This window comes from Monodon monoceros, unplaced genomic scaffold (genome assembly GCF_005190385.1).
Source record: "Monodon monoceros isolate NGI ecotype Baffin Bay Population unplaced genomic scaffold, NGI_Narwhal_1 Super_Scaffold_1, whole genome shotgun sequence".
Taxonomy (NCBI): domain Eukaryota; kingdom Metazoa; phylum Chordata; class Mammalia; order Artiodactyla; family Monodontidae; genus Monodon; species Monodon monoceros.
The window spans coordinates 14,352,159-14,376,295 of record NW_021703765.1 but is presented as its reverse complement, the minus strand read 5'-3'; the positions used below and the strand labels follow the sequence as shown (position 1 = coordinate 14,376,295).

Genomic DNA, 24,137 nt, shown 5'->3' with positions numbered 1-24,137 from the left:
GTCCTTCACTGAATGATGTTTATTGTTTGACTTTTTTTTTTTTTTTAGCACTTTGGAGAAATAGAATTTCTATTCCTGAAAACCATCTGATGTCAAGTTTCTTTAAAATAAACAAAATTAATCTTCTTTTGGCTTTTGATCGTAAGTTTTAAAATGCCCTTGGAATGAAAATAGGACAACTTTGAGTACATGAGACACATAATCAATTGAATCTAACCTGGTTTTTTAATTGTCCTTCTCAAAAGGGAGAACCAATTTAATCATTCAAAGTGGGCCAATTTTGTGTTGAGACAACCTTTAATCTTTAAAGAATTAAAAATAGGGCACTGATGAACAAATAACACAGTGTATTAGTATAAGACCAGCTATAAAGTAGGTGCATATGTAGAGGATCTCTCTGATCAAGTGAATCAACGGGGAAACATAAATAAACATAAATGTCTGTAGAAGACGTTTAATAAATATTTGTTGGATGATGAATTATTTATCTTATAAGCATGACTCAGCTATGTGGTTTCAAAATTTTCTGTACAAAGTCATACTATTAACATAGTACTATTACTCCCTTGGCCCTTCATGATATAGCGGAGATGGGAAAAACTGGACATAGTTAGGGTAAAACAATTGAAAAAAAATAAAGGAATACAAACAGAGATTTTAAAGGAAGCAGATATGTTTGGGAAGTTAAGTCAAACATCATATTCGCTAAATATGAAAAGCTGTTACCTGTCTGGGCGGTGGTCAGTTTCCCCAAAGTGTGCAGTACAGGGGTGAGTTAGTAGCATAGGAAGGATTGAGTAGTGGAAGCGTCCTCTCCATCAGTGCTCATGAGAGCCTTGCAAATGATGAACTTACTGGATTTTCTGACTAGAAGGAGATCGACCAAAGTGATTTGGGATGTTTGGAGAGTTGGTAAACATATGATGTTTTAATCACCGCGTATTTATCCCGTCAGTGAGGGAGGGATTCCTCCACTAGGGTTATGGGGATGGCTGAACACGTGACACCAGACACTGGATGGATGAGATCACAGCAGTTTATTAATCACAAACACTCACAGCCTGGGGGAGGAGGACACCCCAGCCGGGCAGGACCACATTGGGCTGCACTTGGGAATAGAGCAATCAACAAGGGGCTGGAGGAGATGGGCTCTGGACCATCAAAAAGGTGAGGTGACCCCTGGTTCCCACTCGAGGATGTGATTGGCTTGTTTGAATAATTCCCAGCTAGCAGCAAACTGAAACCCACTACAGTACTCTTGGATTAAGCAGGAACTGCTCTAGGTCCCTCTGATAAGGAGGGTTGTTTAGCTAGGGGACCTTATCCTCAGGAGCAAGTAAGGAGCAGTTGGGCCATTCAGTGCCCTCTCAATTTCACCAGATATCAAGGTAGCACTCGATATTGAGCCTTAATTTTAGGCCTTATGCCACGTGATGATGCAAGACATTATCAAGGAATGAACATTTTATTCCATATTCCACCTAATACAGGTGAATTGCAAAGTGGCCTCAGTTGGATAGGAAACATTCCTTTTTCCCTTTGAACAGAGGTGAGGTGAAGGGAAATAAAAATAGTTTTTGGCATCCTGCACCCAAAAGACACAACTGACAAACATGGGCCTGGACAAAACAGGCAACATGTTTCTTCTGATATTTTCCTTGTCTGCTGTGTCATCCCTTTATTCTCATAGACAAGTGATCCTAACTACAAGAGTGACAAGAACTCAGCATTATTTTTGCTGTGGAGTTTAGACGATAGCTAAACTATTGGAGATAGGTCCAATCTCGACAAAGCAGAGGAAGAAGTAACCTTTAGCTTTCCTCTGTGTCCCATCTCTGGGCCCCTTTGACCCGTTCATCTTCTTCAACTGTTTTCCCTGTGTTTTCACGCTATTTCTCTGGTTTACTTTGGCCCCCTAGAAGGGCTAGCTTTAATCAGATGTTTGTCTTTCATCCAAATGTCATTCCATTCTTCATGCTCATCAGAACTTGAATTTTCTTGGGTCAGCATCTTCCATTTATGTGCTATGGTGTACGGAGAGTGAGATCTTGAACATCTACATCTGGACTCGCGTACTAAGTCCGCTATTCACTGTGTCAACTTAAGCGACTTCATTCGTTTCTCTGGCCATGAGTGCTTTCATTTGTCAAACTCATTAGTTAAACTGTGATCTCTAAGGTACCTTGTAGTTTTTTCATCTCAGGCTTCCGAATCTATGTGTCAGAAGTCTGGCTCTCAGGCGTGGTTTAAAATAAACGAAAAGCCTGGTTCCTGTGGTTCCTGTTCTGTAAGAGTGAATATAAGAGGTTTCCTTCCTGAATTGAGGCTTACTCCAGTTTTGAAGTCTATGTGCTTGAGGTGTATATCTGCTTCTGCTGACTACCTGGCCCTCATCTTCGAATTCGTTCCTTGGATCTTCCACTCTGCCTTTAATGAACACCTGGCTTTGGTTTTTCTTCTGGAATTCTTCTTCCCCCTGCCCCCAATGCCCACTCATTTAAAAAAAATTATCTTTCCTCCTGGCTCACGTTTCTCATTCAGGAATTTAATTGGAGCCCATGTTAGGAAGGGCAACTGTATTAACTGGTTGCTTGGAGGAAAGGCTCTAATTAAACCTTGTAGGCATGAATAGATCTTGAATTGGATGTCATTTGAAGTAACGTCACATAGGTGATTGCCTGCTTTGCTTCCTAATAAATTCATTGGTACTGGCAGTCATTGTGGGGAACCAATTTTCTTTCTTTTTCTGCATAATTACCATTACTGAAAGATTTCACTAAATGGTCCTGGTTGGATGTAGTAATAACCTTCGTATCTTCTATCCCTGGTGGCTGAATTCTACTCAGCCTTGACTTCAGAGTAGATGGTTTTAAAGGGGCTTGTATGAGGAACTAGTCTTGTTTAATATTCTTTTTATCTTTTATTGATCTAGAGAGGAAGCCCAACAAGGGAAAAAACTAGATGTGATTAAATAAATTCTCATAAGAAGCAGTTTTAAAAACTGGCCATTCTTGATAAAATGTTGAGATTTAATTGTATGTGTTTCCTTAATATTAGCTCATTATTATTGGTGCATTGGGATTCTTAACTGGATGTAATTGATTTAAGATTTATCACCATGATTTATCATTATTGAATAATTTAATAATGTTTTAATGCTATTAATGCAATAATATAATGAGTCAATAATAATTTTCCTCATTATTTAAGCTCTAGAAAAAGTAATCCTCGACCTCAAGTGTTTTACAGAATTCTTTCTATAAAATTTAAAGCTAAGGAAAAGAGCTAAGTTTTAATTTTCAAGGGCAATGAAAAGTTTTGGAAATACAGACCATTATTCTGATCAATACGACTCGCAACTTCCTGCTCTGAGAGGAAGGCGGAAGCAGCGTTCAGTGAGCAGTTTGAGTATTTATTAAGACTTTCCAGGTGAACAACAGTCAGGTGGTATTATAAGTATTAAGGTCATTCAGAGTGTTTCACATTAGATTCTAATCGGCCTATCCGACTTCGGACTGACTAGTGAAAAATGTACACATATTTTGCTTTCAGAACAATTCAAAAGAACAAAACTCGTGCTTTTCAAGGGAAGGACTTGACTCTCTCCGAGGCACGTTAGAATTCCATTGCTGCTCTGTATTCCTGCTGAGCTTGCCTCAGGAAGTCAAGGCAGGACTAGGAATAGACACCTTTGTTCCAAGGCACCAGCACAGGAACAGAGTATGAGCTTTGCAGTTGAACGGACGCATGTGAATTCCGCCTTCTCTATTTACTCTGTGCCTTTACAAGTTCTACTTGATCTCTCTGAGTTCTAGGTATCTCATGATACATATCTAAATATATCATAAGGTTACCCTGTGAGATAAATAAGATAAAATGCAGGCTTTTTTTAAGGCTTTTACAAATGGTACTTAATATTATTTTATATTATATAATTTTTATATAATTATTTTATATTATATAATTATATATTTTTATATATAATAAATAAAAATATTTATTTTCATAGAAATTCTAACTGTGATACTCCTCTCCATGAAAAACTTAGTCTGATTATCTTGTATTATGAGGATGATCTTAGCCTGCTGTGAAGCAATAACCTAGCATGAAACCCAGCAGGGCTGATCATCATTGCTAGATGGTTTTCTCCCTTATTAGAATTTCAATCCCCAAGATCACCTGGGAGGCATCTGAAACAAAATCTGAGGTTAGAGACTCTTTAAGTTAGTTTGATTTTGAAAATGGTCAGGTTATAAGTTATAACTTTATAAAGACCAAGAAAATAAACATTTTTCTAATACAACTATTGTTTACTTCCTTGGGCTTTTAACATTTTTTTGTGATAATTCAACAGATTTTACTGTCACAATGAAACAAACTATGCTTTGCATATAGGGTGCTTGCTAAGTTACTATTTTTTTTCAAACAGATTAATGCAGTATTAGGAGGTAAAGAAAGTCATAAACATTCATATCCGTTCAAGGACACCATAATAAAAGCCATCATCACTTTTTAAATTACTATTTTATAGAATAAATTCATTTCTGAAAAGTTGACTTAATTAATGCTTAAATAATATAAAATGGAATAATTCAAGGAAATATTGGGCATTTAAAGTATGACATAAGTGTATATTGTTGACATAAAAATGCTCATTGTATATTTTTAAGTTAAAAAAAGCAAGTTTCAAGACAGTTTGCATATAATTCCATTTAGAAATTCTTATCATAAAATTATTGTAATACACGGAGTGGTAATTTATCTCTTTGTGGTGGAGTTGGCTATACAGGGTGGTAAAAGTTAAGTATAATGAGAAACACTCTAAGTCCTGTATTGGACAAAATACATCTCTATTAATTATGATTGTTCTCACTTTAAATTCAGAATCTCTCCCTCAAATAAGTCCTGCAATCCTACTTGAGTTTCCCAGTCAATTCACTCGCCCACTTTCCTATAAACTATTCATACCCTCTCTCTCTCTCATCAAACTTTCAATAGCTCCTCTTTCCTTTCCCCTCATTCTTTGCTGATAACCTTCTTTGTTCCCTAGAAATTGAAAGCATTTGGAAAATAACTTCTACCTGCTCCCTCCTCCAAATCCGCCCTCCTTACAAGCATCTGTATCTATACACTCCACCTTGCCTCATGTTTCAAGGGATAAACCATGTGTGCTGTTGTCCAAGGCCAACTCCTCTCGAATCTATTTTGTAGCTGTTTTCTTTTTCTATCAGGATTTCAAAATGCCGTAATCGCTCATTGATTGTAAATCACTTTACAGCTACCATTCCACTTCTCTGCCACTCTTTATAGCAAAACTTTTTCAAATTGTCACCTCATTATTGCCTCTTCTCTATTCTCTGGGACCCTCTTTAATCAGGCTTTTGTCACCATAGCCGTTCTGGCCAAGGTCACCATTGATCGCCCCCTACCCCATGGTCAGTTCTCAGTCCTCACCGCATTTTCTCAGCAGTATTTGATACCTGAATCATTCCCTTTTATTTGAAACACTTTCTTCATTTGACCTACTGTACACCACTCTTTTGGGGGGTTTCCTACTGTTGCACTGACTGCGTGCCCCTCTCAGTCGCTATTACTGGATTCTCCTCATCTTCCTGTGTTTTTTTTTTTTTTTTCCGGTACACGGGCCTCTCACCGTTGTGGCCTCTCCCGTTGCGGAGCACAGGCTCCGGATGCGCAGGCTCAGCGGCCATGGCTCACGGGCCCAGCCGCTCCACGGCATGTGGGATCCTCCTGGACCGGGCCACGAACTCGTGTCCCCTGCATCGGCAGGCGGACTCTCAACCACTGCGCCACCAGGGAAGCCCTTCCTGTGTTTTAAACTGTGTAATTCTACAAGGATTAGTACACATTTCTCTTCTCTTCTCTGACCACAATTACTCTTAGGTGATCTCACCCATATATTTAATTATATATATGACACATGTATACATAAAATTAAATATCATATGAGACTATATATATTTCATTTTGTATGAATATATATATATATATATATATATTCAAAGTAGCCCCTTCCTCCTCAACTTCTCACTTAACTCCAGACTAATATGTCTCCCTTCCTATTTGGGTATCTATAGATAAGTCAAATTCAACATTTCTAAAACTGAACCCTTGATTTGAACTTTCATCATCCCACTCACCCCCATGTGCACATATCCCACACCTTGTTCTCATGCAATCTTTCCCACCTCAATTAGTGGAAACTCCAATTCATCTGTAGTTCCAGCTTTAAAAAAAAAAGGAATTCTGACTCCCCACTTTCTCTTACATCTTGTATTGAATCCAGGAGGAACTCCTATTGGTTCTCCCTTGAAAATGTTTCCCTAATCTGACACCTTCTCATACCATCCTCTCTGACCATTTGAGTCTGAGCACATCATCTCTCTTGGATTACTGCAACAGAATCCCAACTTCTGTTTTTGCTTCTGCCCTTGCCATCTTATGCTCTTTTCTTAACGCAGCAATCGGTATGATCCTTTTAAAACCTAAGTCAGTTCATCTAACTTCTCTACTCTGATGCCTCCCCCCATGGCTCCATCTATCTTGATGAAGGTAGAGGACAAATCCTTACAATGGCCTGTAAGCTTCTATGCAATCTAGCCTCCTGTTGACCTCATCTCCTACTGTCCCCGTGGCTCCACCCTCCCCACTCACCCTGGTCTCCTTTGAGGATCCTTGAACACCTTAAGGAAGCCCGGACATCAGGACTTTTGCTATTTGCTCTCCTAGGATTCCTTCACCCCACCCCTTCCAAGTAGTCATATCACTCACTTTCTCACTTCATTCTGCTGTACTGTCATCTCATTAGAAAAGGCTGTCTTGACACCCTGTGTAAAAGAGCACCACCCTCCCTCCACCACAATCCTCCTTATCTCACCAAAACTTTCTAACTTGCCATCACCTGACATAGTTCGTTATTTATTTATTGTCTGTCTTCCTCAGCTAGAATAAAAGCTACATGACAGCAGGAACTTGGCATGTTTCGGTCATTGCTGTATGCCCCATTTTGAAGTTGTAATCTACTCTTCATTCCAGGGCCAGACCACCTGGAGTTTGGCCCGTGCCCCAAACCAACAACTCCATGCAGATAGGCTCTGCCCAAGCCCAGCAGCAGGATCTGTGACTCAAAGGTGACCCTGAGACCTGTCCCTGGAAGGCTGGGCCACCAGCTTCCCTTCTCTGACTCTCAGGGGTCCACTCCAGGGGGATATCCGCTCGTTTAGGCGGTGCTCTGAATCCCCTCTCCTCGCGCACCCTGATACAATGGTCTCTTGCCTCTTCGCTTTTTCCCGGACTCCCTCCCGGCCAGCTGTGGTGCACTAACCCCTTCAGGCTGTGTTCACGCCGACAACCCCAGTCCTCTCCCTGTGCTCCGACCGAAGCCCGAGCCTCAGCTCCCACCCCGCCCGCCCCGGCGGGTGAGCAGACAAGCCTCTCGGCCTGGTGAGTGCCTGTCGGCCCCGATCCTCTGTGCAGGAATCTCTCCGCTTTGCCCCCTGCATCCCTGTTGCTGTGCTCTCCTCCGTGGCTCCGAAGCTTTCCCCCCTCCACCGCCCGCGGTCTCCGCCCGCGAAGGGGCTTCTAGTGTGTGGAAACCTTTCCTCCTTCACAGCTCCCTCCCACTGGTGCATGTCCAGTCCCTATTCTTTTGTCTCTGTTTTTTCTTTTTTCGTTTGCCCTACCCAGGTACGTGGGGAGTTTCTTGCTTTTCGGGAGGTCTGAGGTTTTCTGCCAGCGTTCAGTAGGTGTTCTGTAGGAGCCGTTCCACATGTAGATGTATTTCTGATGTATTTGTGGGGAGGAAGGTGATCTCCGCGTCCTACTCCACCATCTTGAAGGTCCCTCACCATGTCCTTTTTGTGTGTGATTCAAGACTTAACAGTTACCCTCTTAGCAAATTTCAACTATGCAATATAGTATCATTAACGATAGTCACCAGGCTGTACATTAGATCGCAAGAACTTATCTTCCATAACTGAAACTTTGTGCCCTTTGACCAGCGTCACCCTATTTCCCCTTCCTCCAAGTCCCTTGCAACCACTATTCTAGTCTCTGTTTGTATGAGTTTGACTACACCAGTCCCCCCTTATCTGAGGTCTCTCTATCCGCAGTTTCAATTACTCTCAATGAACTGTGATCTGAAAATATTAAATGGAAGATTCCAGGAATAAGTTTTATAATGCATGCCATTCTGAGTAGTGTGGTGAAATCTCGCACCAACCTGCTTTGTCCTGTGCTGTGAATCTCCCCTTTGTCCAGTGTCTCCAGGCTGTGCATGCCACCACCCGATAGTCACTTGGTAGCCGTCTCGTTATCAGATTGACTGTTGCAGTATCACAGTTCTTTTGTTCAAGTAAACCTTATTTTACTTAGTATTGGCCCCCAAAAGCAAGAGTAGTGATGCTGGCAATATGGATATTCTCTTATTGTGCCTAATTTGTAAATTAAATTTTATCATAGGTATGTATGTATAGGGAAAAACATAATATATATAGGGTTCGATACTATTCATGGTTTCAGGCATCCACTGGGGGTCTTGGAAAGTATCCTCTGTGGGTAAGGGAGACTACTGTATTTTAGATTCCATATCTAAAGTGAGACCATGCAGTATTTGTCTTTTTAAAGTTAGATACAAAAATAGAACATAAATTATCACGAAATATATTTTGAACTAATTAACTCTTGAAGTTTACTCTCTACTACCCTTCAAATTTCAATCAGCTTCCATTTCTTATTATTTCAGTTGGCATAATATTTCATATTATTTCAATTTTAACCTCCCAATATTTCCAACCCCAAATATATTCAAGGTCCCTGGCAGAAGGGTGGGGCTGTATAGTGGATGATCTTATAGGGGTAGGGCTTCTACTATTATTTCAGTATTTTCATAACCCGTATGATATTTCAGAACTGGTTGAATATGAGCCCTGATTATCACCAATATTTCATAGAGAAATGTATGAATTTGAAACAAGCAGCAGGAAAGACACTGAAGTTTAAATTTGTTCAAATAAACCTCAAATGTATATAAGAAATCCTAATGAGCAGTAAATGGAGGAAAATAAAATATCTGTCCAGATGAACAAAATCTTTTCTCATTCCTATTTTGAAATTATCAGCCATATTTATACTTTCTAAACTTTAGTCTATACATTTTCTGAGAAGCCAACACGTTTTTCAGTCACAAGATTTTTAGTTCTCTCACAAGAACAGAGAAAATCTTGACGTATACAAACATGCTTTTATATTTATCCTTCTGGAATCCAAAGCCATCAAGTGTTAGTGTGTAGAATTCAGGTAACTAAAAGAAGGAAAACCTGTAGTAGGAAAAAATTAGTGCTTATAAGAGAAAAGTGGTTGGTGACTTGCCATCATGAATTCGGAAGTTTCTTTGTCCAAAGTCAGAAAGTAGAAAATAATTACATCATCAAGAATAAGATTCACAATTGCCCATTTTTCTATTTTCAGATCAGATTACTGCGAGTCAGAAAGCTGATTCATAGGATGAAACGCATCAATGACACAAATGTCTCTAACAAAGGAAAACATCAATTTCCCTTTTTTCAATATTCAGATATTGCCCTTTGATTGAACTGAAGATTCTTGTAAGTTAATAGAACATAAGCAAACTGATTGTATTCATGAGGTTTCCACTATGTCCTTCAACTGAAACAAACTAAAGGCCAGTCTGTCACTGACGTAAAGCAACCAATAACTCACGCACCCAGAAATAAAGAATACAGTTCAAATAATGTTATCTAGCATACGTTGTTTCAGAAATCAAGATTATTAGCTATAGATGGAAATGTCAGCAGGCAGTCAGCAATGGGCATGTTTTCGGGATAGAACATCACCCTCATGCTCTGTGCTATTAACTCATACACCCCGTTTCCTGGAATCGTGTAAATGCTATATATTTATTGCCTTTGAATTTGTTTTTGTGAGCTGTCATCACTTGTGTTCTCTGAAATTCAATCTTAGTACCATCAGTTTCACCACATTAGGGTGATGAAATAGTTTCTGCTACTTCTCATCCTACTGCTTTACCCAAGTGCATTACCGAAGGGTGATATGCCCCATTTATGAATATATATACTCATATAAGCCATTAGCCATAGAGATAAAATGATTAGAATCTTAGCATAGTCCCATTCACTCACTTCATGGGTTTGTAGGTTCTGTAAATATCAAACTGTTTTCCTTGTAAAAATAATTGTAAAGTTTAGAGAGGCAAAGCATTTTTGTTATTAATGACACTCCCACAGAGTTGTCAGTTTCTTTAAACTTGAGCAGGGTGCACCTCCCTTAAAGGTAAACAGTCCAGGCATTCACAATGGCTTAAAAGAATGAATGGGTCATAAATGTCAGAACCCTGGCCACTCATCTTTATGCATACAACCATTTCTTTCCCGTGACATCACTGCTGGACAAGGACATTAGAAATATGTTCCCCTTTAATAATATGTTCCCCTTTAATATAGTGCTTTGGAGTTAAGCAAACTAGGATTTTAATCCAAGCTCCACCCCTTACTTATGAGAATATCCCCATCTTCTTTGAGCCTCATCTTTAAAGAGGAGGAAAACTGGCACCACTCTTACAAGACTGTTTTGAAGGCTAATTGAAAGCCTAGGGCATGTGAAAGATATGCTCCTCCAAGTAGTGATGGGAAATGAGACACAGTGCATGTGCATCCGTAATATCATGAAAAAAATGTATCCACATTATCCCTGTGGCAATGAACCTTAGCCAGTCGCCACAGGGCATGTCTCCTTTCTACACTGATTGATGCACAAGTTCTTAGCATATTATGATAATTACTACGATATAACTAGGAAGAATAAAGATAGGAAATTGAGTTCCTACTGTGTGCCAGGCATTGTTCAACGCTTCTTCTATTAAAAGTGCACTTATAATGAACTTCCATGACTTTACTGTAGAAAGAGCAGTGTCAACAGTTAATGTAATTTACTGTCAAGAGAACTCCAACTATTCATGAGGAAGAGCTACCTTTTATTTCTCTGTGGTCTTTAGCTGGCCTACACCTGGTAAATGCCCAGGGAAGATCCTGAAAGAGTCCCAGGAGGTGGCAAGATTTCATGCTTTGCTTTCCTTTCCTCTAGAGAACCTTACAAACAGAGAAGGCCAAGATGTGATGTAAACAAGCATGACAATGTCTGGGGTGTGTGTAACTACCAGGTAAACTTCGGTAGCGCTCCGGTGACATTTCTATCAATATTCGGGGAATCTTTTCATTGTTCCTCTACCTTCTTGCCCTTGAATATCATACTTATATCATAGGCATATATTCAAATATAATGATTATTTTGTATCAATTTAGTGGAATAGTTTATTTTTGGATGAAAAAATAAATCCTCACACATTGTCCATTTTAGTCATAGAAAAGTATTCAAATTTGCATTTTTCTCTACTGAATTGTGTTTCTTGGCTTCTAATAAAAAAGAGAATTCTAAAATATAAGGTGGAGATCATATACATTACATTGTATGATTTTTACTATTAACTAATAGTTATTTGCTAATAACTAATTGTTATTTATTAATAATACTGTTATTTAAAGAATCAATGATTTAGTTTTTATTACTGTTGCATATATTCACTAGAATGTGAAAGAATAAATATCAATGTCTCCAGCAAAACATAGGACAGAACCAAATGGATCCTGTCCATTACAAATAATAAAATGATGAATAAAATATAAAAACACTTAAAATATACAGCTGAGTTATAAAGAAAAAACATTTTTGAGTGCTGGAAATAGATAAGACCCTCAATGCCAGGTCAAGAGACTAGAGGTGATGATTTTGCAAACCCTGAAAGTGGGAAGAAGAGGCAACGGGACGAGATGTAAAGCCTAGAAAATTTGGAGCAGAGGTTCTGACTCCACATGGGGCTTTGGACTTACTAAGTCTTAGTTCCGAAAATCCTAAATAAAACCATAAGGCCAGGACTTTGTGGTGCTTCCTCTTCTGTGAAAATGAAACTGGAAAAAAACCTTCTCACCAGCCTAGGAAAGTTGAAAGAAGCTTGTAATTTGCCCCAGGTACAGGCTGACACTGGGGAGGGGAATGGCTTTTAAAATTGAAAACTCAAAAAAATGTGACTCCTGAGTCACTTACAAATTCACACAATCAATGTCATACATTTTGTTAACAGAATAAAAGGGAAAAAATACATGATTATCTCAAAAGCTACAGAAAATCATCTGAAAAAAATCCAACACCTTTCATAATAAAAACACCCAGCAAACTAGGCATAGAAGAGACCTTTCTCAAACTGATGAATGTCATAGATGAAAAAACAAACAAACAAACCCACAGAAACCACGGCTAATATCATACTTAACGGTGAAAGACTGGATGTTTTCCCACCTATATTAGGAATAAGACGAGGAGTTTCACTGTCCTACTTCTGCTCAACAATATACTGGAAGGGTCTAGTCAGGGCAAGAAAAAAACAAACAAAAGGCGTACAGATTGGAAAGAAGAAAGACTATCTCTACCTGTAGATGACATGACATGATCTTGTGTATAGAAAATACCAATGAATCTACCCTCAAAAGTCTGTTAGAATAAAAGAGTTCAGCAAAGTGGCATGATACAAGATCAATATTAAAAAAAATCAACTGTATTTCTATAAAACAGCAATGAACAATCCAAAAATAAAGTTGAGAAAATGATTAAATTTACAATGGTATCAAAAGGAATAAAATACCTGGAAATAAATTTAACAGTAAGTGCAAAATTTCGCATTGAAAACTACAAAACCCTGTTGAAAGAAATTGAAATAGACCTAAATAAATGAAAAGTTATTGCATGTTCATGGATTGGAAGACCTAATATTGTTAATAAAGCAATACTCCCAAATTTACCAACACATTTAATGAAATCCCTATAAAAATGCCAGTTGGATTTTTTTGTTGCTGTGGAAATTAATATTCAGATCCTAAAATTCACATGAAAAGACAGGCAACCTAAAAGAGCCAAAACAATCTTGACAAAGAACAAGCAGTAAACTTCACATTAACAAGAATAAAGGCTAAAAACTACCTATGAATATATAAAGGAAGTTTTAATATAATAGAGATAGCACTACAAAAAATAATGGACTAGTAAAAGGATGGATGTTTTTAAAAAGCGGTGTTCACTACTCAGCTATATATATGATTAAAAACTTAAATCAGATCCCTGCTCACAGCATGGAGAACACTTAAAGTCTGAAATGTAAAAAGCAGAAGTTTAAAACTCAGAGAAGTATAGATAAACTAACAAGAGAAAGGCAAGTCAATTATGAAATGGATAAAAATCAGGCAGTTCACTGCAAGGGAACCCCAAGAGCCAATAGACATACGAAAAGTCTCATTATTTATCAGGAGAACGTAAATTATAACAACAGTGAAATACCGTTTTACATGATTGGCAGAACTTAAAACTCTGATAATACCAAGTCTTAGCTAGAATATGGGGAAACAAATTCTCTCATGCAAGGCTTGTAGGAATCTAAGTGTTTGCACTGTTTGCGGGGAGCAACAGGCAATTTCTAATAAAGCTGAGCTGTGCCTGTGTTTTGATCCTGCCATTCTACTTACAGAATTAAAACCTATTTAAAAGACCTGAACGTATGTGTAGGTGAGCATCCTAGTATAGTCATTATAGCCTTGTCTGAAAAAGCAAAAACAAATGAACAAACTAACAAATAAATGTATATCAATAGGTACAAGGAACACCTTACTATGGTGCACTTATACAATAGAAATGAATTTAATTTGTTTCAATCAGAATTGATAAATCTTAAAACCTAATGTTGAGTTTACAAAGAAAGTAAATAATAATTATATTATGGTGTGAATTTTACAAATACATTGAGGAATTGTATTTGTTGTTTACAGGTAGGGAAATATGTTATAAATTTATAAATTATAGAGAGAAGGATGTACATGGCTTCCTCATGAGGAGAAGGGTGTGGGGAGAGATGGAGGAGAGACTTTTAATCTTTTCTGTAACACTTTATATAAACTTTATTTTTATATATTTAAAAATCTGCATATAATAAAATACAATATTATTTATGTATATACATTTTATAGCAAATGTATATATATAAAATCCTGAGGTAAACATGGCAAAACAATTTTAAAATCTGGATAGTGAGTACATTGTTTTATTGTTCTCTGTACTTTCTCTTTGAAATCTTTCATAATTAAAAATAAATATATGAAAGGCTTCTTTTGAAAGTAAAAAATATCACATGGTTTTGGAACTATCAAGAAGTGTGTAAGCATAGGGCATATTTTGGTTAGTTTAGCATATATACGTAATTCAAGGAAGGGCTTTTTTTTTTTTTAGCTCTGAGGAAGCAGTTGAAAACTAAATGAATTGATTAATAATATGTTCTTATCGTCTTAAGATGCTCCTAAAATACTGGAAAACCAAGTATCTTTAAAATGGCCATATCCAGAATAATATTTATCTTCTCTTTCATATATATAAGATTTAATTTCAAATTTACCCCTTTACTAAATCTCTGGCCCTGAGTTTATGAAATCAAGATTATCAGTTTATACTTTGTACATCCTAGAAAAAGTGTTTGTCTTTAGGATGCATATGTAAGCACTATAGGGAAGTAAATTTGCAGTTATAAATAGTTATCACTGCTATTTACAGAATGAATACTCTTCATTAGTAACTCAACAGCTGATATACTAATACCAAGGGATTAAAAAAACAAAAACAAAAACGACAATATCCCTAGCACTTAGAATGGTGAATAGCACTTAGTAATTACTCATTAGTTTTTTATTGAATGAATGGGACAATGAGTGTGGAAATATTATTTCATTTGATCTTCAGAATGATCTTTAAAGAAGGTATTAATCTCTACGAGGTTAACAAGGTTTTCTAACTTACCCAAATTCACACCATAAACTACTGTTTTTTTTTTTTTAAGGAATTTTGCCTTTTTTTAAAGAAATTTAATTTATTTATTTATTTTTGCTGTGTTGGGTCTTCGTCTCCGTGCGAGGGCTTTCTCTAGTTGCGGCAAGTGGGGGCCACTCTTCATCGCGGTGCGCGGGCCTCTCACTGTTGCGGCCTCTGTTGCGGAGCACAGGCTCCAGACGTGCAGGCTCAGTAGTTGTGGCTCACGGGCCTAGTTGTTCCGCAGCATGTGGGATCTTCCCAGACCAGGTCTCGAACCCATGTCCCCTGCATCAGCAGGCAGATTCTCAACCACTGCGCCACCAGGGAAGCCCAAACCACTGTTTCTTGAACCATCCTCCAAGTTGGGAACAAGAGTTCCTGTCGTCACAGAACAGGGTTGCTGTGGATGTGTTGGCAGTAAAATCTCTGATTGCACTGTTTTTCTAGCAGGTAGAGACACTGTACCTCCAAGGTTACAGGAAGTGGGTTCTCCTACCTCCTTCCTATGAATTAGTGGTGAGAGGATTTGAAGACTTTTTCTTTGGAGAGAGTGTCTGCACTCATTTCTGTATTGTTTTTCTTCTCAATTAACAGAAAACTAAACACAAAGCTCATTTGCTTCTATCTGCTATCATATCATGGAAATATATCTCCCTCAGGAAGTCAGTATGTATGTGCATGGGGCGTAATTGAGGCCCTGTGATATGGGCCAATAACTTCTCTTTAGCTCATGTGTGAATCTCAGGTTAAGTGTTACTCTGTTAAATGACATTTAAATTATTAACGTAACTTTCAGACATTTGTATTTTAGTAGTGCCCTCTCTATTCTCAAAGGCTTTAGGTAGAAAATCATATATTTACCTTACCTAGTGAGGACCAGCCCAGGTGAAATACCAGAGTGAGATAGAGGCCTCTCGCCTGGTGGGAGAGGCATGAGGACGTGATCACAGGTGGAGGGTAAAGGATGCTGAAAATGGAAGTTGTACAAATTCTGTTCCATTTCCCCAAGTAGGGCCTTGCCTGGGCCTTTTGTTGGGAGGCCTCTCACCTAAGTCTGTGAAGCACAGCTTGCTGACCTTGGTTCTGGGTTCTCTAGACTATGGCTTCATGACTGTGGCTCTCAGGAGTCTAGTAAGAGGGTGACACATGCTCACAAATAACTGTGATAGGTGATAGAATGTCCCTGTGAGAGAAAGAAAGAAAATGAGTAGATTTCCTTTCAGGAGAGAATTTGTAGGTCATAGGTACCAAAAGACTTGGGGATTAGGGTGGAATTTTTCATGACTGTTAATGACTTGGCAGCATTTTTGATGTAAGGAGAAGAAATGGGATAAAAAATACACTCATCTCAATCAAAAGAGGCAATTAGATTTCTAACACCTGCATCAAAAAATGAGTGTTAAAAACAAGCTGAGGATTACTGAGTGTGGATAAAGAAATAATTTCTCTTATTGTGGGAGTCCTGGATTAATCACATCTAAAGCATATTGCTTTTCCTTAAATTTGACCTCTCCAAGACAATACATATCTTCCCCAGAGCTGAAAAATATGTACCACCTGACATTATAAAGCTCCCTACCTGATTTTTAAAATAATTTTATTAATGATTTTGTTGTAAGAAAATTCCTGTATGAACAATACAACAATCTGATTTTCTTAATACACTGTAAGAGGAAAAAGTAGCATTTTGGACTATCAAATATTTAAAAAAAAACTTTTGTTTTCTAGTCTGGTAAACAAAGTGAGAGAAATGGATCCTGCTGAGTTAATTCCTTGAATTTCATCCTGCACAGGCTCTCTACCTCTGTTTTTAAGTCCAACAGTGCCCTCTACATCCCATTCTCTGTACAGAATTCCAGTGTTTGAAAAACACAGAATGATCAAGAAGACGAAACTGCCCTCAAATTTGTGAGTGTATCCTCAAAATAAAATAAGTATAACAAGAAAAGTTTACTCATATACTCTTTAATCTAAAGTACATAATTCTCAATATTTTCTACTTCTAAATCAGCAATATCTTCTGATCTTCTAAGAAGATAGATGTCAGGCATAGGTTGCTGCAAAAATATTAAATCATATATTATATTCACATTATTTATGATATTTTCAAAGCCATATTTGAATTATCAGTAATTTTAGAATTTCTTTTTTAAAAAATGTGATCTCTAAAGGTTGTCACTGCTTGAAACTAGATTTCCAGAAAACTGGCTCCTATTCTAAAATGTTTGTCTTTGAGATCAAACAACTCTCAAGTTGCCAGCTGTTAAACTGTCATTAGTAATCTTGACTTAATAACTTGATATATTTAGAAACAGCATGCTTTTCTAACTGATTTCTCCTAATAAAAGTAACAGCAGTTTCATTTGAGGGACTCCATTTTTATTAACAAATGTTCTTATTCAATTTGATTTTTAAGGATTTTGATGTGTGATGAAGAGGTTTGTTAAGCAGGACCAATTCAGTTACTTCCGAACTTGGTGCACTGTCACTGTGGCCTAGTTTATATGTATCAACAGAGTTTCCATTAGATGTAGAATTTTACTTTGTGATTAAAGGTGCTATTTCATAGGTAAACATTTTGAGTCCTGAAGAAGAATTTCAGGAATGTAAATGTTTTTAAGAAAAAATAAAAAAATAATTGATTTATTCCAGATCATTATTAGCTACTTAATATATACCACCACATCTTGGGAACCAGAGATAAAGAGGTGAATAAATTGAGAACATCACTCTCATGGGGAAATTAGAGGAGGGTGTCCAGACAATAACACAGTCAAGAATCAAATTAATTTTATACTTGCAGATTGTTTTTTTGTTTGTTTGTTTTTGTTTTTTGCGTTACGCGGGCCTCTCACCGCTGCGGCCCCTCCCGCTGCGGAGCACAGGCACCGGACGCGCAGGCTCAGCGGCCATGGCTCACAGGCCCAGCCGCTCCACGGCATGTGGGATCTTCCCGGACCGGGGCACGAACCCGTGTCCCCTGCATTGGCAGGCGGACTCTCAACCACTGTGCCACCAGGGAAGCCCTATTAACATATTTTGACAGAAGCATATTAGCAATCATTATCTTACTTATGCATTTAAAACAAGCATTTTGTTATTAAAGGTTAATTTAATTTAGTTTTAGGTTGTAGATCCAATGTGTAGTTGAGCTATTAGTGGAATATAATTCTTATGCCAATAATATCAAATTTTTTGGTTTCTACATAATTTCCTTATAAACGTTCTGTAATACTGTTTCATGTACAGAAGCTTTTTACTTTTCCTTGTGATTTTTGTTTCCACTAATTATTTTTAAAAAGTAATGCTTTTAAAGCTTTAGTACTTTAAAATTTACTTATTATCAATTATTTCTCATTGTCTATAGCAGTGAAACTCGAAGAAAGCAATTTTCCTCTAGAAAAAAAATTGTACAAAGCATTAACCTAATATATGTTTACTGGGTCAACATGTAATATGGAAATTTGTTTTTAAGTACACTGCATTCTTTGCAAATCATCTCACATTTCTGTAATTTCTGCTCTCTTATGCACAGTTTTTTTGATGTATCAGGTTTTTATTTATGGAAAAAGCTATTATAGAACACTTTTATCTGTCATACATAAACATTTAAAATGCTTATGTTTTATCAATTGATAATTGTTGTAGCAATGCTTAAAAATTAAACCAAATTAACCTTGCTACAGTTTTAACAAATGTAGTCTGGATTATATAGGGAAATAGCTTATTTTACTTTAAGAAAGATCCATTAGAGCTGGAAACAATACTACTAAGCTTACAAAATCCAAACTACAAAATTTAGCCATACATCATTTTCTGATTACTTTGTGTTTTTTCTATATAGCTATAGGTAAACAAGTTGATTTTATACATTATAGTTTGTACTTTCTTTTTTCCCATACATTGCCCAGAACATAAAATGATGCTTAACAACGAATTACTTACTTGATTGGATATCTGGTTAAATACTTTTATTGAAGAAGACCTCAAGACTTACTATTTTCAAATATTAATTTTTAAAGAGGATAGATAACTTAATGGCGTTTCGATTCAAATACCTGTCTATAAATTCTAGTTCCACCATATATAAAGCTATCTTTGTTAATAATAATAGTTACGTACATCATAAGCCTATGCTATAAGGATTGAATAATACATGTGAGATACTTAGAACAGTTCCTGGGCCATAGTATGTGCTCAACAAGTGTTAATTATTATTATTTAACTTCTTTAAATGTTTATGTGCATACTGGGAAAAATGTCTTTATAAGGATTAAAATGTGTGTACAGCACTTAGGACTCTTAGTATGTAGTAGAATTTATAGTTAAATGCTAATATGTATGCAAGGCACTTCAGGATCTTATATAGTAGGCATTGTTATTTATAGTTAAACATGATAGGTCTTAATTACTAAATTACTAATCCTCTACACTAAACTGTTATGAAACTAAAGAGCCTTACAAAACTTCAGTAGAACTAATGCTTCTCTCCAGTTTACACCTATCTGGATACCAGAGATCATGTGTAAATAAAAATTTCAAATGTTATGAATTTTTTGGAGGCATACATTTGATTACAGATAAAAGCAGTAAATACCTATTATCAGCATGTTTTAATAATCACAAATAACTTTCTCAACGTAGATAGGAAACAGATGAGAAAAAAATCTGTTCATCCATTTCAATCAGCTGACAAAGATGCAAAAAAAGAAGCTCACACTGAGAATTTAATGACTAATTTATCAAATGCTTATGCTTCAGGTATGGATGCCATTAACAAATGTTATTTGTTTTCTTTTTACCAAATTCTATGTCATCTATATATTTATTGAAGCAATTATGATTTCCTTAAGATCTGATTCTTCAACTTACTTTTAAAAGTACACTTACCAGCTCAGTTTTTGACAATAAGGTCCATCTAGGAGAACTTGAAGGGACAATTCTTCTGTCCAATGATGTTAATCTAAAATCGTCTGTTTTTTGGTGAAAACTGTTATCCAGTGGGACTTTGAATGAAGATTATTTGTTGGATTTGGACAAATGCTGCTTCATTTGCTATTTGACATGGCCTTTTAATATCTTTAATATTTAATGATCAAAACTCAGTCTCATGGTGATTTTCTTTGGCTCTTTAGTTACTGACCCTGCTGTTTATCTCTCTTTTTTTTCCTCTAGATTTGTTGCCATCCAAGGATGGCAAAGATTTAACAAAATGTTTTCTGCTACAAGTGGTAAATATTCTTCTGCACTACATCGAGAAAACTTTTGATGTTAAGAGTAAAATATTGGACTTTTCATCATCCTCATCAACTTCTTGAAGGCTTGGATCGGTTTGACTTAATAGCTGTCTGACCATCCTGAGTCTCTGGAGCAGTTGCTTGGTTATTGCACAGATACCTTAAAATATGGTGTTAAAACAGGTGATTTTCAAATTTGTGTGCCTGAACTGAACTGAATGAATAGCTTTGAGTTTACATTTGTGTTGAAAAATACTCCAATTTTATTCATTTTTATTTAAAACATTTGTCTGGTTTATTTTAAATTGGTATTGTCATATATGAATTGCTTATTAATTAACAGAGAAAAGTAAAAAAAAATGATTTTGATTTGGAGAGTTATATCTCAATGGCAAATAACATAAAATTTTTATTTACCTTTTTCATTTTTTTGTTTTATTTGATAATATTCATTATTGATGCTTAATTTAGTCTCCATACATCAATAAAACATAGAGTGCTAAAATTAGATATATGTATAATTTATATATACAGCCTACATTTTAGAAAGTGTTTTCTGAATAAATTAATATCGTTGTAACTTGATTCTTAATCTCTTAAAGCAATGATACTTCCAGGAGCAAACGATATTTGAACAGGCTCTAGAGGCAAAAAAGAGATTCAAAAAGAGCTATCATGCACATCATCTTTAAGATATAGTGTAAAACCAGTGCAAAGAACAATCCATTTTGGAGTTAAGGAGGGGAAGATTAATTTAAACTGAGCTGAATATAGATTGTTCAGTTTGACAAGTAATGTTTGGTGATCCTTTCTTAATACAAAATTTCAAAACATCATTATAAGAGGGACCTGGTTTTTTTCATAGTTGAAATTATCTATTTTTGGTGTTTTTTTATTTTTTCACATCTTTATTGGAGTATAATTGCTTTACAATGGTGTGTTAGTTTCTGCTGTACAACAAAGTGAATAACTATACATATACATTTATCCCCATTTCTCCTCCCTCTTGCGTCTCCCTCCCACCCTCCCTATCCCACCCTCCCTATCCCACCCCTCTAAGTGGTCACAAAGCACCGAGCTGATCTCCCTGTGCTATGTGGTTGCTTCCCACTAGCTATCTATTTTGCATTTGGTAGTGTATATATGTCCATGCCACTCTCTCACTTCGTCCCAGCTTACCCTACCCCCTCCCCGTGTCCTCAAGTCCATTCTCTACATCTGCGTCTTTATTCCTGTCCTGCCCCTAGGTTCTTCAGAACCTAGTTGAAATTATTTATCTTTTTTTGGTGCTTTTAAAAAATTATTTTCCATTATGGTTTATTACAGGATATTGGATATAGTTTTCGGTGCTATACAATAGGTCCTTGTTGTTCATCCATTCTATATATAATAGTTTGCACCTGCTAAGCCCAAACTCCCACTCCATCCCTCCCCCCACCCCCCTCCCCCTTGGCAACCACAAGTCTGTTCTCCGTGTCTGTGAGCCTGTTTCTGTTTCATAGATAGGTTCATTTGTGTCATATTTTAGATTCCATGTATAGGTGATAGCATTTGGTATTTGCCTTTCTTTGAGTTACTTTGCTTAGTATGATAATCTCTAGGGACTTGATGTTTTAATCAAAAAATGGATAAGGAACTTCAGAGGGAAAATTGTTTTATCTTTTAGGTGGTTGATCCCCCATTCACTGAGGTAGCTTTACACACCACATCCTTGGTCTGCTTTAGGTGGGCTCCTCACTCTGGCATTGGCATTCAAGCCCCTTCTCAATTCAGTGCCTTCTCATAGCTGTTCCTTGTGCTCATAATAATCCTCCTCCACTGTTTGGAAACCAACCAAATTGTCCCTGAAAGATCACCTCCTCCAAGAAGTCTTCTCTGGAGATTGCCTCTTCTGCTCCCCTGACTGCTGTGGATGCCCTAGGAATGGTCTTATAACATCCTGATCCTTTCCTTTGTAGTGATTTTTACTGTAATTAAACACATTTGTGTCATTACTTGATTATTGTCTTTTTCTTCCACCAGTCAGTGAGATCTCCATGGTAGCAGCTATGTCCACCTTGTATGCCCACTGGATCCCAATACCCAGCATTGTCCCTGCATATGATAATTGCTCAGGAATATTTACTGAATGAAATAAGTAAAGTGTGCTTGATCCATAATACCTGTTCACTGAGAAACTGCTATAAAATTTAACTACTTTTTAGCCTTGTGTTTTTACTTTGACCCATTTGCAATTTTGTCTTTTTTTCTAGGACATCCATGCTATTTTAACCAGCTCTCCAGTGGGCTAGATGTGATTGGACTTGCAGGGGAATGGTTGACAGCCACTGCAAATACCAACATGTCAGTATCCTTCTGGGTCTAAGGAATGTGAGACTATTAGACACATAAGCAAGAGTGAAGATGTCAGTTGCGGAAGTTACATTTTGCTGGATAGGATGTTTGCTGTATCAGAAACAAATAGTTGATACCCCGAGAGAAATGCAAAGAAGATGGTTCCTGTTCCCTGAGTGACATTTTGACTGGTCCTCTGGACAGTCTCTCTCTAGAAAATCTCAGGATATGAATTTCCTGGTAAGTAGAGTTCAGTTTTTTAGTCTGAGTTATTAGTGTGCAGATGGGGAGCCCAGCTCCAGGACTGGAATCGTTTCAACACTACCCAAAACAGCCCAGAGCACGTAGTCGAAAAAAGACACAGACAAGTATGTGAAAAGTTTCCTGCATATAAATTAGAACTTCAATCTGCTTGAAGGTGAAGAAAGTAAACTATTAAGGGAAAGTTAAATTGAACTCCAATGTGATTCCTTACAAATTCTGAACTTTGCCACAGCAAAACTTACAGTTATAAGAAAATTAGATACACTGCTGCAACGTTTTGAAGTAAAATTAATTTTAGGGCAATATATTTCAAGGTTAAAGGGATAGGGAAATGATTAGATATGAAATTGAAAGGATCAGTCTGTGTCAGATGTTAATATAATTTAACTAGCTATCAAAAGAGATAGGTGGTAGAAATTTAAACTTTAAAACCAAGAACTAAACATTTATGAGAAGTGACTGCTTTGCTATGTGGGAAAACTGTGGTTTATTTTAACTGTTTAGTTGTCATTGGGATTTTAATGATGCACAGGGATTTATAGATGTGAAATGCATGTAAAAGTAACCTGCACAGTTTACTGCTAGTTTTAATTTTTATTGCTTGATTATGGCCCTTTATTTAAACATGCATAGAGTAATACTTTAAAAAACCTATATCTTTTGAGACTATATGGTGCACTTCATATGTTATAAAATGATTACACAAAAATCATTTTATAAATCTTGCTTCATTATTTGGAATCCCATTATTACGAAACAATCATTTTTTGTGTGAAGAAAATATAGATTCTTGGTTTAAACAGAGAAATAGTGGAAAGAATACATGGAAGATGCAAAGACAAAGGATTTAAGAGAGGGTTCTTTACCTTTGAATTTTTCTCATTTTAATGAATGGATATCTCCATTGGATATCTCCATGGATATCTCCTACCATAATCTGAGATAATGGAAAAGCATGCGAGATGGAATTAACAAGAACCAAATTTAAGTCCTAATTCTACCATTTAATGGGTCTCCGTTGTCTGAAAATAATAATGTCTACTCCATGGAATTGAAATAGGATCAAAAATGTAATGTGCGTAGAAGCTGAAATTGACAGAACACTGGCAGAAATGAGCCTCATTGAAATGGACATCCCGTAGGCTTGCTATGTAAACTTTGTTCTTCTTGGAACTAGAAGCCTAATTCTAATAGGTAATGGATTTTCTTAATCTGTGTTTTTGTGCAGAGCCTGGGGCCAGTTTATAGATTAACACTTTATTAGGGCATGCCCTGCAGAGGAGCAGGATTGGGGGAAATGAAGGGAGTCAGGACAGGGCAGAGGGTAACAGGAGGGGCATTTTA

At 36.8% G+C, this 24,137-nt stretch overlaps 1 protein-coding gene across 1 annotated transcript in view; it reads left to right on the top strand.

Annotated features, from left to right (window-relative positions):
* The first annotated feature begins 982 nt into the window (after positions 1 to 982).
* LOC114892567 (glutamate decarboxylase 1-like) overlaps positions 983 to 24,137 on the top strand; it is a 40,776-nt gene continuing 17,621 nt past the window's right edge. The window contains 7 exon segments of the mRNA XM_029217667.1: positions 983 to 1,167; positions 5,311 to 5,435; positions 19,603 to 19,719; positions 20,134 to 20,249; positions 20,251 to 20,301; positions 20,303 to 20,378; positions 22,448 to 22,538. Coding sequence (XP_029073500.1) covers positions 983 to 1,167; positions 5,311 to 5,435; positions 19,603 to 19,719; positions 20,134 to 20,249; positions 20,251 to 20,301; positions 20,303 to 20,378; positions 22,448 to 22,538 — 761 coding nt within the window.